Source organism: Lampris incognitus, chromosome 16 (genome assembly GCF_029633865.1).
Source record: "Lampris incognitus isolate fLamInc1 chromosome 16, fLamInc1.hap2, whole genome shotgun sequence".
Taxonomy (NCBI): Eukaryota; Metazoa; Chordata; class Actinopteri; order Lampriformes; family Lampridae; genus Lampris; species Lampris incognitus.
In genome coordinates this window covers 2,781,870-2,797,021 of record NC_079226.1, presented here as the reverse complement: position 1 = coordinate 2,797,021, position 15,152 = coordinate 2,781,870, and the positions used below count along the sequence as shown (strand labels likewise).

General features: G+C 48.7%; 1 protein-coding gene across 2 annotated transcripts in view; it reads left to right on the top strand.

Moving 5' to 3' along the window:
- The window catches only part of syne1b (spectrin repeat containing, nuclear envelope 1b), a 394,236-nt gene that overhangs the window by 69,029 nt on the left and 310,055 nt on the right, over positions 1-15,152 (top strand). For both annotated transcript variants that reach the window (XM_056296155.1, XM_056296154.1), the window contains 6 exons: positions 673-881; positions 4,023-4,131; positions 4,242-4,406; positions 8,030-8,197; positions 11,965-12,141; positions 13,994-14,134. In XM_056296155.1, the coding sequence (XP_056152130.1) occupies positions 673-881; positions 4,023-4,131; positions 4,242-4,406; positions 8,030-8,197; positions 11,965-12,141; positions 13,994-14,134 (969 nt within the window). The remainder of the gene's footprint in view (positions 1-672; positions 882-4,022; positions 4,132-4,241; positions 4,407-8,029; positions 8,198-11,964; positions 12,142-13,993; positions 14,135-15,152) is intronic.

Sequence of the window (15,152 nt, the reverse complement as noted above, 5' to 3'; positions counted from 1 at the left end):
ATGAAAAAACAAGTACATCTTATCAGCATTGCTGATGAACAACAACATTTTAGGAACAGTTCTGCAGCCAAATGATAAGAAACGGAAGTGCAGCATTTACTTTTCCATCAAACTACTGCTGAGTGTTAGTTTGTGTTCAGTAGAACAGCAGCATCCAACAAACCACCACTAGCGTTTAACAGACTGCTGAGGGCCTCCGGGTGGCATGGCGGTCTATGCCGTTGCCTACCAACACAGGGATCGCCGGTTCGAATCCCCATGTTACCTCCAGCTTGGTCGGGTGTCCCTACAGACACAATTGGCCGTGTCTGCGGGTGGGAAGCCGGATGTGGGTGTGTGTTCTGGTCGCTGCACTAGCGCCTCCTCTGGTCGGTCGGGGCACCTGTTCGGGGGGGAGGGGGGACTGGGGGGAATAGCGTGATCCTCCCACGTGCTACGTCCCCCTGGTGAAACTCCTCACTGTCAGGTGAAAAGAAGCGGCTGGTGACTCCACATGTATGGGAGGAGGCCTGTGGTAGTCTGCAGCCCTCCCCGGGTCAGCAGAGGGGGCGGAGCAGAGACCGGGACGGCTCGGAAGAGTGGGGCTCGGAAGAGGGGGGTAATTGGCCAAATACAATTGGGGAGAAAATCAAAAAGAAAAAAGCATTAACAGACTGCTCTAAATCTTCTCAGAACTTTTTCAGAGAGAAAGGTCTTCAGGCCATTTGTGAGAAGAGGCTGCAGGCGATGGAGGAACTCTGTCAGAAGCTTCCGGAGATGGACAACGGTCACTGGACGCTGAACTCCGCTAGGAAGACCTTCTCTGAAGTCCAGGAGCAGATCGACAGCACCCATCACAAACTAATGCAGCACCCGGATAAATGGAAGGAGTACGACTCCAGGTACCTCATGATAGATAGACGGACATTAAGTGGGACCATAGTCTGTTTTCTTACACTCTAGTTTTAGTCCTCAATGTTATATTTCAACTGCCATTTGTCTTTTTTGAGATTTGTATCTTATTGTGCGTTTAATTTTAAACTCTACAGCATTTTTAAACTGCATTAAAGCTGAAATCCATGATTCAGCCATCTGTCCCTCTGTCAGTGAGAACAAAAACCAGGTGTAGCAGGACTACACACCAGGTGTAGCAGGACTACACACCAGGTGTAGCAGCCACTGTGGCTGGTGTGCCGTCAGCTCAGCAGTAAACAGCTCCCACTGCTGTAAAAAGGGATCCTGGCACCAAAGCGAACAGTCTGATGTATTACACACTACATCCACTCTAGGGAACACTGTTGTACAGTCGTGTTGGTTGTCACGGATACGTCAGCATCACGTTTCTGTTTTCCACCACGTACGTCTTCTCTGCTGCACCCGTGTTCATCCTACCCAATCAAAACATTTCAACAGCGCTACACGAAGACTGGAGAGGGTCTCCAACCATGGTGGAGAAGACTGGTAGGGTTATGGAGCCTGACTCCATCATACACATGGCGAACATGACGGTTTATTAAGGAATAAAAATCATGGATTTCAGCTTTAAGAATAATTTGACTGAACTTGATGAATGACATTTTAATATTCCAGTTCTGGCTTCGTCATCGCTCTACACGTATCTGTCTGACTAATGCCGGGGTCAGGCTACGTGATATTTTTGTCTTTCACGATGGCCGCCATGTCAGATTAGTTCTAGTGCAATACATTCTTGCCGTGTCTTGGTTGGGAGACTGGCGACACTACATGACCATGACCAGTCATCATATACTGCCTTTCATGATCTTGCGCGAGGTCATAGGTCGTCGGGGAGGAGGGCCAAGAAATGATCAATCATGGCTACAGAAGCGCTGTGTGTTATGCCGGCGGTCCTGTGTCCCGAAAGCAAAATAAAAGAAAGAAAAAACGATTGTGGACGCTGTTGCGGCTAGTGGGGAATGATAACCCAGCTTAGTTTAACCAGCTGCTCATAACCCAGCATAGTTTAACCAGCTGCTCACTGGGTTGATAACCCAGCATAGTTTACCCAGCTGCTCATAACCCAGCTTACTTTACCCAGCTGCTCATAACCCAGTATAGTTTAACCAGCTGCTCACTGGGTTGATAACCCAGCTTAGTTTACCCAGCTGCTCACTGGGTTGATAACCCAGCATAGTTTAACCAGCTGCTCACTGGGTTGATAACCCAGCTTAGTTTAACCAGCTGCTCACTGGGTTGATAACCCAGCATAGTTTAACCAGCTGCTCACTGGGTTGATAACCCAGCTTAGTTTAACCAGCTGCTCACTGGGTTGATAACCCAGCTTAGTTTAACCAGCTGCTCACTGGGTTGATAACCCAGCATAGTTTACCCAGCTGCTCATAACCCAGTTTAGTTTAACCAGCTGCTCACTGGGTTGATAACCCAGCATAGTTTACCCAGCTGCTCACTGGGTTGATAACCCAGCATAGTTTACCCAGCTGCTCACTGGGTTGATAACCCAGCATAGTTTAACCAGCTGCTCACTGGGTTGATAACCCAGCTTAGTTTAACCAGCTGCTCATAACCCAGCATAGTTTACCCAGCTGCTCACTGGGTTGATAACCCAGCATAGTTTACCCAGCTGCTCACTGGGTTGATAACCCAGCATAGTTTAACCAGCTGCTCACTGGGTTGATAACCCAGCTTAGTTTAACCAGCTGCTCATAACCCAGCATAGTTTACCCAGCTGCTCACTGGGTTGATAACCCAGCATAGTTTAACCAGCTGCTCACTGGGTTGATAACCCAGCATAGTTTAACCAGCTGCTCATAACCCAGTTTAGTTTAACCAGCTGCTCATAACCCAGCATAGTTTAACCAGCTGCTCATAACCCAGTTTAGTTTAACCAGCTGCTCATAACCCAGCATAGTTTAACCAGCTGCTCACTGGGTTGATAACCCAGCATAGTTTAACCAGCTGCTCATAACCCAGCTTAGTTTACCCAGCTGCTCACTGGGTTGATAACCCAGCATAGTTTAACCAGCTGCTCACTGGGTTGATAACCCAGCTTAGTTTACCCAGCTGCTCACTGGGTTGATAACCCAGCATAGTTTAACCAGCTGCTCACTGGGTTGATAACCCAGCTTAGTTTAACCAGCTGCTCACTGGGTTGATAACCCAGCATAGTTTACCCAGCTGCTCATAACCCAGTTTAGTTTAACCAGCTGCTCACTGGGTTGATAACCCAGCATAGTTTACCCAGCTGCTCACTGGGTTGATAACCCAGCATAGTTTACCCAGCTGCTCACTGGGTTGATAACCCAGCATAGTTTAACCAGCTGCTCATAACCCAGCATAGTTTACCCAGCTGCTCACTGGGTTGATAACCCAGCATAGTTTAACCAGCTGCTCACTGGGTTGATAACCCAGCATAGTTTAACCAGCTGCTCATAACCCAGTTTAGTTTAACCAGCTGCTCATAACCCAGCATAGTTTAACCAGCTGCTCATAACCCAGTTTAGTTTAACCAGCTGCTCATAACCCAGCTTAGTTTAACCAGCTGCTCATAACCCAGTTTAGTTTAACCAGCTGCTCACCGGGTTGCTGAAGTGCCTCCGCTATTTCTTGTCAACATTTTTCTTTCTGGACTCTGTCGTGGTGTTCCCTCGAAGAAACATCAAAAGTGCATGCAAGGGTATTTTTGCCACGGCTCAACAAACCTTTTCTCGGTTTCGTTGTTCCCCCTGACAGCAGCAACAGCATCATCATCTCTCTTTCCCTGCCATGTGTACATATGTGCACCAGAGAGCAGGCTGTCATCCTATTGGTCAACGTCAAGGAACACGTCACAGGAGTTGTCAGACTAGGCAGGAAAATACAAGACACTCTGACATGCTAGACATTTCATCGGGGTGTCGTGAGGCGTCCCAGACGCCACATCACTGTTATACACTACACAGGGTAAAGACACAGGCCCGACGCTGTAACTTTGTCGGTGACGACAAAATTATGTCAAAATCGAGTTAAATTCGTGTAGTCTGATCCTGGCACTTTTAAAGACGGTGAATTCTCTGTCTGTCTATCAGGTACGCTGATCTCTCCTGCTGGCTCATTTCCAAAGAGAGCCAACTCCGACTGCTGAGGAACCGAACCTGCGACCCCAGCAGATACGGGCAGGTGAAGACCACCATCACAGTAAGCAACTCCCACCTCTTCACCGCCACAGGAATGCTTCACTAAATGTAAGTGTCGCTAATGTGGAGGGAAGGAGTGAGCTCCTTCTTACGCTGAATTGTTCTCCCCAGGAACTGAGGAACGAGGTGGAGCTGCAGGAGGGGAACCTGGGCTGGCTCCGGGCCCGCATGGCAGCCCTGATCGAGATCTGTGCCGACAGCGATGCCCAGCGACAAGGAGCAGCACTCAGCAAACTCTCAGCGGATTTTAGGGGCCTCCTGGCCTCCCTGTCCAAGGTAAGTAAAGCCAACAGGATGTTTTATTAATTTATATTCCCTTCAGGGAGTTATGTTAGACTAAGTGCAGTACATCAGCAGTCCAGTAATCTGCACTCAGGTTGAATTACACTCACATGCAGTCTAGTACAGTCCAAGACCTTGTTCACACTCAGCGTTAAGATGCATATTGTATGGTGAGAAAGCCATCCAGTCACACATACATTAAATTTCAACTATAAATATAGCTGACATGTTATTGAGACAAATTAATCAGTTAATTTGAGATACATTTTGGGCAAAGATTTGCCAAGTGTGAAAGGAACCAATTGTACATGATACATAGGACTGTTTATTTCTGTACTCCACACGGACAGGTGAGAAGAGTGCTTGATTCAGGGAGCTGACTTGTCATATGATTGTGACTGGATTTCTGTATGTCTACTGGAGATCCATTTTAAAAAAGTGTAAATACAAACCCCAGTTCCAGGGAAGTTGGGACGTTGTGTAAAACGTGAATAAAAACAGAATACAATGATTTGCAAATCCTTCCCACCTATGTTCAGTTGAATCCACTACAAAGACAAGATATTTAATGTTCAAACTGATAAACTTTATTGTTTTTTGCAAATATTCACTCGTTTTGAATTTGATGGCTGCAGCACGTTCCAAAGAAGCTGGGACAGAGGCATGTTCACCCCTGTGTTACACCACCTTTCCTTTTAACAACACTCCATAAGCGTTTGGGAACTGAGGACACTACTTGTTGAAGCTTTGTAGGTGGAATTCTTTCCCATTCTTGCTGATGTACGACTTCAGTTGCTCACCAGTCCAGGGTCTCCTTTGTCGTATTGTGTGCTTCATATTGCACCACACATGTGCAATGGGAGACAGGTCTGGACTGCAGGCAGGCCAGTCAAAGGCAGTACTTAAGTCTAAAAGAATGAATATCGAGCAGTCACTTATTAGTGACCTTAACTAGCGCTGTCTTGGTACTATGAAGTGCTCTAAAACCAGACTGGAAACTGTTAAAAACACCATTAGTGTCCGTAAACGAAATCAGTTGGGATGAAATTGTTCTCTCCGGAACCTTAGATAAAAAAGACAGTTCGGGGCGTCCGGGTGGCATGGCAGTCTATTTCATTGCCTACCAACATGGGGATTGCTGGATCGAATCCCCGTGTTGCCTCCGGCTTGGTCGGGCGTCCCTACAGACACAATTGGCCGTTTCTGGGGGTGGGAAGCCGGGTGTGGGTATGTGTCCTGGTAGCTGCACTAGCGTCTCCTCTGGTCAGTCAGGGCGCCTGGTCGGGGGGAGGGGGAACTGGGGGGGGGGGTAATAGCATGATCCTCCCAAGTGCTTTGTCCCCCTGGCGAAACTCTCACTGTCAGGTGAAAAGAAGCGGCTGGTGACACCACATGTATCAGAGGAGACATGTGGTAGTCTGCAGCCTCCCCGGGTCAGCAGAGGGGGTGGAGCAGAGATTGGGATGGCTTGGAAGAGTGGGCTGATTGGCCGGATACAATTGGGGAGAGAAAGAAGGGAAAAATCTTGAAAAAAAGACAATTTGGAGATTGGTCTGTAGTTACTTAAGGACAGGGGATCCCTGTTAGTTTTCTTCAGTAATGGGTGACCAATGGCGAGCTTAAAACTGTCTGGAAAAGAACCAGAGGCCAGAGAATTATTAAGAATTTGCAGAATATCAGAGTGAACAGTGGAAAATACCTCCTTGAATAGAATAGCTTAGTAGGGGTGCTGTCTAAGATGCAGGAGGAGGAGTTCACATTGGGGACTGTACTCTCAGACTGAAATCTTAAAGGGTTGGAACTAAAAGAGGCAGAATTAACATGGGGAATGGAAAGAATGCAAGGATCCGGCTGGATTTGGGACCTGATATTCTCCACTTTATTTACAAAATGAGCGAGAAATTCTTCAGACAGCTCCACATCAGGTTCAGAAAAAGAAATGGAGGGACCATTAATAACTGAATCGATTACCCTAAAGAGAACTTTAGGATTATGGTTATTTCTAGTTATCAGTTCAGAGAAGTAAACTGATCTCGCATCCTTAACCTGCTTCCTTGTAAATTAACATTTGGTTTTTAAGGGTGTTATGTGTTAATTTGGACTTGTTGACCTTCCATCGTCGTTCAGATTTTCTAGTCTAGTGTGATCGTTCAGCGAGGGAAGGTTATTTGATTTTAGTTTCCTAGTTTTAAATGGTGGAGTTTGGTGGAGGATGGATAGGCACTGATCATGGAATACATTTAACAGTGCTTCTGGATTGAGAGGTGATGTAGTGGAATTAAAGTGTAATGAATTAAAAGCATCACAGAATTTAAGAGCAGAACCAGCGTTGAGAATGCAACAGCATGTTGTAGGGTAGAGACTGGGAATAGAGAGCTGCAGTGGAACTTTGACAACAACAGTTTTATGGCCAGTTACAAACATACCCACCAGATTAAGACACTCGAGACAGACCAGATGAGAGTATGAAGACTAAGATGTGCCCTTTAGAATATGTGGCCCTTTTAACAGATTGAATAAGATTGAAAGAGTCTATAGGCGGGTTTCCTGTTTACAAACATTACTGGGTGCGTGTGCAGCCAGTGGGCAAAACCGCTTTGGTAGCTCTCAAAAGATTATGAGATGCATCATCCTTTGAGAGCTACCAAAGTGGTTCAACAATGAAAATGTTCAACATTTTCCACCCATCCTTTTGGCAGTTTGTGCAGTTTATTGCACAACAACTGCGCACCATCTCTGCTGTATCTGAGCTCTATCTTGGTTAAAATCTCTGCGCTGTAGCTGCTTTCTGCCGCCTAGTTGCACGCGCATCTCTGTGATGACGTTGCACAGAAACCCTCCTATAAGATCTAAAAAATGTGAGTTGAGGGAATGGGAAGGACAACATGTGTACAGGAATTATTGAGAATAAGCACCCTGTCTGTCATATGTAGGCAGGAATATGGCTAGAAGCTAAGGAAACTCGGTAATACAAGTAGCTGAAAAAGTAAATGAAGATAGGGAATGCTTCAGATATAATGTCACACTTATCGGTGTCTTAGCTGGAAGTATTATGTTCCCCTATAGAAAATCGCACCCTTGATGCATTACACTATCACTGTGGTTTCAAAAACACTTCTTCCTTTAATTATTCTGATTGTTACGACTATATTCAAAAACATATGTTTCCATCGCTGATGTTTGGTGACTAGATTAAATTGAGGTATTCAACACTCACCCAACATGCTGACCACTAATTCATGCCAGTAGGAAAGAGGTGGTATCTCTGTTAGTGTTGGCTAACAGGCTAACAACTGGTCGTGTTGCCATCGGGTACCACATTGCAACGTAGCAAGTTAATTTAAGTGTCATGTGATGTTTCCTTTGAGAGTTATTATGCAACATGATGGCTAAGGATTTGCACTGACCAATAAATAAGTAGGTACAACAACACCCTCTAGTGATGAAAGGCAGTAAGACTGGTTATCGCTGCGCAATAGAATTACACATAACACCTTGAAAGGGTGGCAATAACTTTAAATTGTGCCACCATGACAAGTCTAACTGTTTGGGACCTTTATATACAGAGTACTTCTTCCGATATAAAAGCTATATTCATGTATTCATGTATTATTGAGGCTGAGAAGAAGGTGCTGGCCGTGGGGGACTGTGTGCAGTTCAGGGAGGAGGTGCGCAGGACTCTGGAGGAGCTGGTGCAGAGCCAGAAGGAGGTGCAGTCGGAGGTCTGCAGGATTCTGGACTGTCAGACTGTCAGGGAGGCCCAACAACTCCTCCTCGTTCACCAGGTAGGAGCTGGCAGCTCACACTGCTTCTCATCAATGAATTTAACTGGTTCCATATGTGGGACTCAACTTATTGATTAGAAAGTATCTTGATGGTTTTATAAGTCAAAGTAAATCAAGTCATCTTGATTGGTGTATTTAAGATCCATGAATATCCAAATAATGAACATTTTCGTATTTGCTCATTTTAATGATTACTGTTTTGTAGTGCTTTTACGCTGCATAGCATTTCACATTAGTATTATGGTGGCAAGGTGCAGGATAATAGGGCAGGTAGTGCTGAGCCTGAAGAAGAAGTGGCGTTGTGTCTAACAAGCAGGTATGACAGAACAAGTTGGTAGAAGATCTTTACCAATAGGCGCTGGAGAAGTCAAAGAACAAGATTCTCACAGTGCTGCGTGGCCTCCGGAAAGATGGAGTCTATCCCACTGCCTGGATGGATGGACGGGACCCCTGGACGGATGGATGGGATGGGACGGGACTCCTTGATGGGATGGGATGGGACCGCTGGACAGACGGATGGACGGACTACTTCTGCAGCGCCTTTAACACCATCTAGCCACCCTGGCAAACCGAAAAGCTTTCAATGATGCAGATAAACCACGGCCTGGTGGCCTGGATCACGGACTGCCTACCCACAGACCACGGTATGTTAGGCAGTGGGGCATTTGGTCGGACAGGCTGGTGTGTAGCACCGGATCTCCCCAGGGAACTGTGCTGTCAGCTTTCCTGTTCACCATCTGGCTCACATTCCCCGCAACCGGTGCACGGTTTACCTCGATGACCTTCTGGTTCATGCCACTGACTTCGAGCTGGCCCTAGAGAACCTCCATCAGGTCTTCCAGGCCATTCGGGGGGCGGGCCTGCGCCTGCATCCCAAGAAATGCAACCTCCTTCGATGTGAGACCAAGTTTTTGGGCCATGTGGTGGGGACAAAGGGCGTGGCCCCTGATCCTACTAAGGTGGAGGCGGTCGAGAAATGGCCAGTTCCGCGAAACGTCAGTGAGGTGCGCAGCTTCACGGGGCTCGTCTCCTACTACCGATGTTTTGTCCGCAACTTTGCCTCCATTGCCAGTCCCCTACACCGTCTCACCGAGAAGGGACGGGAGTTCAACTGGGATGACAACTGTGCAGCCGCCTTTGCCCAGCTCCGCACCGCCTTGATCACTGCACCCATCCTGGCCCTTCCTGATCCTATGTGCCACTTCATCGTGGACACAGACGCCAGCAATGTGGGGCTGGGGGCCATCCCGTCTCAGGAGGTTGCTGGGGGGGAGATAGTGGTGGCTTACTACAGTCGGGTCTTGAGCCGACCCGAACGCAATTACTGCGTTACACGACGTGAGCTCCTGGCGGTGGTCACGGTGTTCAATCATTTTCACCCCTATCTCTATGGCCAGACCTTTCTCCTGCGGACGGATCATGCGGCCCTGATCTGGCTGCTCAGCTTTAAGGAGCCCGAAGGCCAGGTGGCTAGGTGGATTGAGGAGCTGCAGAGCTACGACTTCGAGACCCAGCACCGAGCTGGGCGCCTGCACAGCAATGCAGATGCCCTCTCCCGTCATCCCTGCAAGGACTGTAGACATTGTGAGCGCCAAGAGGAGCGAGACAGAGCAATCCTCCAAGTGTCCACCACGCGGCAGGTTGAGCCAGAGGAGGCGTGGCTGATGGCAATGGACAAGCAGGAGTGGCAAACAGCACAGGATAGTGATCCCAACCTGGCCAGGGTGGGACAGTGGGTCAACGCCAAGGCACACCCCCACTGGCAAGCTGTCTCTGCCATGTCGGTGGAGACCAAGGCCTACTTTTCCCAGTGGGCCACCTTGGCCCGGCGTGATGGACTGTTGTACCGGGTCTGGCAAGAAGTGTGTGGCAGTTACTGGTGCCCAAGGACTGGTGCCAATGAGTGCAACGGGCAGCCCACGGCTCGGTGGGGGCAGGTCACTATGGGGTGGCAAAGACGCTGAACAAACTGCGCCAACGGTTCTACTGGGCCGGATGCAGGCATGACACTGAACTTTTTGTGCACTGTTGTGATGCCTGCACCGCCAAGAAAGGACCAACCAGACGCTCCCATGCCCCTCTACAACAATGTCAGGTCGGGGCCCCCATGGAACGGGTCGGTGTGGACTTTCTTGGCCCATTTCCCACCACAGACAATGGAAACCGGTACGTCCTTGTGGCCATGGACTACTTTACCAAATGGCCTGAGGCGTATGCGGTCCCAGACCAGAGCGCTGCCACTACAGCCGAGCGGCTGGTGTGTGAGATGTTCTGTCGGTTCGGTGCGCCTGAAGAAATACACAGCGATCAGGGGCGGAACTTCGAGGCACAGGTGTTCGCTGAGGTGTGTCAATGCATGGGGGTGAAGAAGACCAGGACAACGCCCCTCCACCCCCAGAGCGACGGACTGGTGGAGAGGTTCAATCGAACGCTCACAACACAACTCGCTATTGTCACCTCACGGCACCAGCGAGACTGGGACTGTCATCGACCCCTGGTCCTGTGGGCGTACCGGTCGGCAGTACAAGAAGGTACTGGGTGTACACCGGCCGCGCTCATGTTCTGGAGAGAACTGCGGACCCCTGTGGACTTAGCCTTTGGAAAGCCCCCGGGTACTGACCTTCCCAAGATACCCGGTTTCGAGTACCTGCGGGACCTCCAACAACGTCTGGCCGAGGCACAAGTGTTTGCTCGGCAGCATCAGGAACAGGCAGGTGCGAAACAAAAGCGGGCGTATGACACTTGTTGTCAGGGCCGCTCCTTCACCCCAGGAGCAAAGGTGTGGGTCTTCAACCCACCCCGGAAGAGAGGAGTCTCCCCCAAGCTCGCCAGCCAGTGGGTGGGGCCCTGTGAGGTGTTGGAGCAGCTTTCGGATGTTGTGTACCGGGTGAAACTGTGTGTCCGGGGGCGGGTGGTAGTTCTGCACCGGGACTGTTTGGCACCTTACCGCCCCTTGGCTGAAGAACCTGTAGATCAGTTTAGCCCATCCGGGACGGTCCCTCCTACACCCACAGGCCCTACCAACCGGACAGACAGTGGGGAACAGGGACCCGTGACCCCGCGGCGGCGGAGACGGCTTCCCCTTCGCTATAGGGACTTTGTTGTCGGCTGAGGACAGGCGACACGCTGGAGGGGGTAATGTAGCGAAGTTGCTACCCCGTCAGAATTGTGCCAATTGTCCTGTTTTACCCATCATGCACTGCGTGCAGATTGTCAGTTGTTATTAAATGTTTTGTAAGTGTTTTATGTGGTTTCATGTGTTTATGTGATTACTATGTGTTGTGGTGTAATTGTAGTTGTTATTCTGTTGTGTTGTGTAACCTTGGTACTGAAACCCTGAACAACTTTGTTGTTCGAGTAGATGACCCCCATGTATTGTGTCACATTTGTCATAAGTTCTTGTTTCTGCGTGAGTTCAATAAAGGGGCTGCAAAGTTACCTTTGTCGTTACTTCTACGTTTGCCACTATATATATATATATGCAGAATATATGTGTATATGCTGATCTATCTATCTATCTGTCTATCTGTCTGTCTGTCTGTCTGTCTGTCTGTCTGTCTGTCTGTCACTCTACCCTGTTGACATCTTTTTTTTACCCTCTTTGCGGCTATCTACTTCTGAATGTCCCTTTGGGGATGAAGGTTATCTTATATTACCTTATCCTGAATTGGATAAGGTAATGAATGAATTAAATAATTTACGTTGACAGTAACTAATCCATTTGCAAAAACACATGATCTAACCTTGAGAATGTGTCTCATTATTAGCAACTGTTGAAGCGTCTGAAGCTGAAGAGAAAGGAGGTGCAGCATTTGATCAGCAGGGGGCAGCAGCTTCAGGCAGAGGAGGGTCTGGGCGAGTCTCTGCAGCAGGACCTGCAGACTTTAGAGAACACCCTCAGTAAGATGGAGCACAACATGGACGCCCAGGAGCAAAGCCTGGAGGTGAGGCGACTCTAGCTAGCTCTCTAGACAGCTGTCCAGGGACGGGCTGCTGGACAAACGCGGCAGGCCGGAGGAGTTGTCTTAGTACCAGGGTTGGATTTTGATAACTTCTGAATCCACTATCAAATCTGCTTATGGCGTCCGGGTAGCATGACAGTCTATTCCATTGCCTACCAACATGGGGATTGAACCGCCGATCCCCGTTTTACCTCCAGCTTGGTCAGACGTCCCTACAGACACAATTGGCTGTGTCTGCGGATGGGAAGCTGTATGTGGGTATGTGTCTTGGTCGCTGCACTAGCGCCTCCTCTGGTCGGTCGGGGCGCCTGTTCGGGGGGGAGGGGGAACTGGGGGGGGGGGAATAGCGTGATCTTCCCATGTGCTACGTCCCCCTGGTGAAACTCCTCACTGTCAGGTGAAAAGAAGCGGCCCTGCAGCCCTCCCTGGATCAGCAGAGGGGGTGGAGCAGCGACCGGGACGGCCCAGAAGAATGGGGTAATTGGCCGGATACAATTGGGGAGGAAAAGGGGAAAAATTTAAAAAAAATCTGTTTATTGAATGCATATCCATTCCATCCTATACTCGACCTTTTGGTATTTTTGATTTCCAGAAGTTCAGTTTTTTCCAGATCAACCATAGAAGTAAACAAAATGAAGCATGGTTTCTGTGTGGGCGTAGACGAGCCCATATGACATCATCATAACTGCATGAAATTATCACCTGTTGAATCCACTGTAAAGATTTAATGACCTTTTTACTGTGATGCTGAATGTGGTTTTATTATCGCCACAGCAACCAATGTAGAACAAAGGTCTGTAAATTTTGTGGAAAAAAAGTTGAATAAGAGAGTCGTTTATTTCAGAGCTTATCAAACCTGGATATTTGATCAACCCAGAACCGATTCCAACACAGAACCGATTCCAACACAGAACCGATTCCAACACAGAACCGGCTGTTGAGCCTCAACTCTATCTAGTGGAGTGGGTCTCAACCCCATCCCTTAAAACCCCTCAGCCTATTGATGTAGCGAATTCGGAGGGCAGCCCGGGAACCGCCACAGCCGGGATGCGAACCCGGCTCTCCCGCATCACGGCCGACTACGTTAACCAGTCGACTAAAGGGTCCAACCCGTTAGCCAAGGGCTAGCGAGTCTATTCATCCATGATTGTTACACTACCCCCCTCCTTTGGGAAGCACACCCCCACGCTTCAGGGTATCAGCTCCCTCGCTCCTCGCGGCGCCCACGCTTCTGATGGCCTGACGGTCTCACCATCCCACCTCTGACACCAATGTAGCGAATTCAGAGAGGGAACGTTAACGTAGTCGCCCGTGCTGCGGGAGACCCGGGTTCACGTCCCGGCTGAGGCGGTTCCAGCTTCCCTCTCTGAATTCGCTACATTATGTTCACCTGGCTTGAATACTTGGAAGGACAGAAAATCACAAGTACTGTTCCTCCGTGACTGGAGCTGAGACTCGCTGTCATGGTGTCTTGAATCGGTGACATCGGAACTCTTGTGTGTTGGAAAGTATTTTGATCCTGAATTGCTTTTTTGTTTCTTCAAGCATTTGTGACAGTTTGCTGCCCAAAACGATGCCACATGTACCAGTATGCTGAGAACATTTATCCTTCCGATTGTCTGTGTACTCTAATCAGACCAGTGTTTTAAGCAAGTTCACGTAGTACGTGGGATCAGTGGGTTGTCCCCTGAGACACTCAGACATGGAAGAGGGTTTATCAGGGTATTATAAAACCTTAGGAACATCTATCTGAATGAATATATATTTTATATTATCTCTGTCTGTCGGAGGGACATGCATGAGTTTAATGGTTGTTGATCTTCTTCATGCTCAGGTGACTCTGTCAGCCTGGCAGGAGTTTGACAGCCAGCAGGAGGCAGTACAGGATTTTGTTAATAAAGCTCGCTCGGCCATGGAGAGAGACCTGGTCTTCAGCAGCCCTGAAAGTCTTTCTGTTGAAGTGGACCAAGCCCGAGTAAGTGACATCAATCTTTCTCTGTTTGTGTCATCTTTTTATTGTTTCTGTTCTCCAGGCCACTACTACTACTACTACTACTACTACTGCTACTACTACTACTACTACTACTACTACTTTCAGCTGCTCCTGTTTGGGGTCGCCATAGCGGATCATCCATTTCCATCTCTTCCTGTCCTCTGCAGCTTCCTCTGTCATGCCAGCCACCTGCATGTCCTCCCTCACCACATCCATAAACCTCCTCTTTGGCCTTCCTCTTTTCCTTGAAATATGTTTTCACCACAGCCATTTCCATCCTTTCACAAAATCCACCACCATCTGTCCTTCCACATTCCTCTCCTTGACTCCATACCTACCCATCACCTCCTCATCACCCCTGTTCCCTTCACCAACATGTCCATTGAAGTCCGCTCCAATCACCACTCTCTCCTCCTTGGGTACCCTCTCCACCACGTCATCCAACTCACTCCAGAATTTTTCTTTCTCCTCCATCTCACACCCAACTTGTGGGGCATATGTGCTGATAACATTCAGCAATACACCTTCGATTTCCAGCTTCATACTCATCACTCTGTCTGACACTCTCTTCACCTCCAGCACACTCTTGACATACTCTTCCTTCAGAATGACCCCTACCCCATTTCTCCTCCCATTCACACCATGGTAGAAGAGTTTGAACCCACCTCCGATACTCCTGGCCTTACTCCCCTTCCACCTGGTCTCTTGCACACACAGTATACCTACCTTTCTTCTCTCCATCATGTCAGCCAGCTCTCTCCCTTTACCAGTCATAGTACCAACATTCAAAGTTCTGAGTCTCACCTCCACACTCCTACCCTTCCTCCTCCCCTGCTGCCTCTGGACATGCCTTCCCCATCTCCTTCTCCATCTCCTTCTCCTTCATCCAACAGTAGCATACTTTCCACCAGCACCCTGCTGGCCAACAGCACAGGTGGTGGTCGTCGGTAGCCCGGGCCTCGACCGATCTCATATGTAAATCTGATTTATGATCTGCATA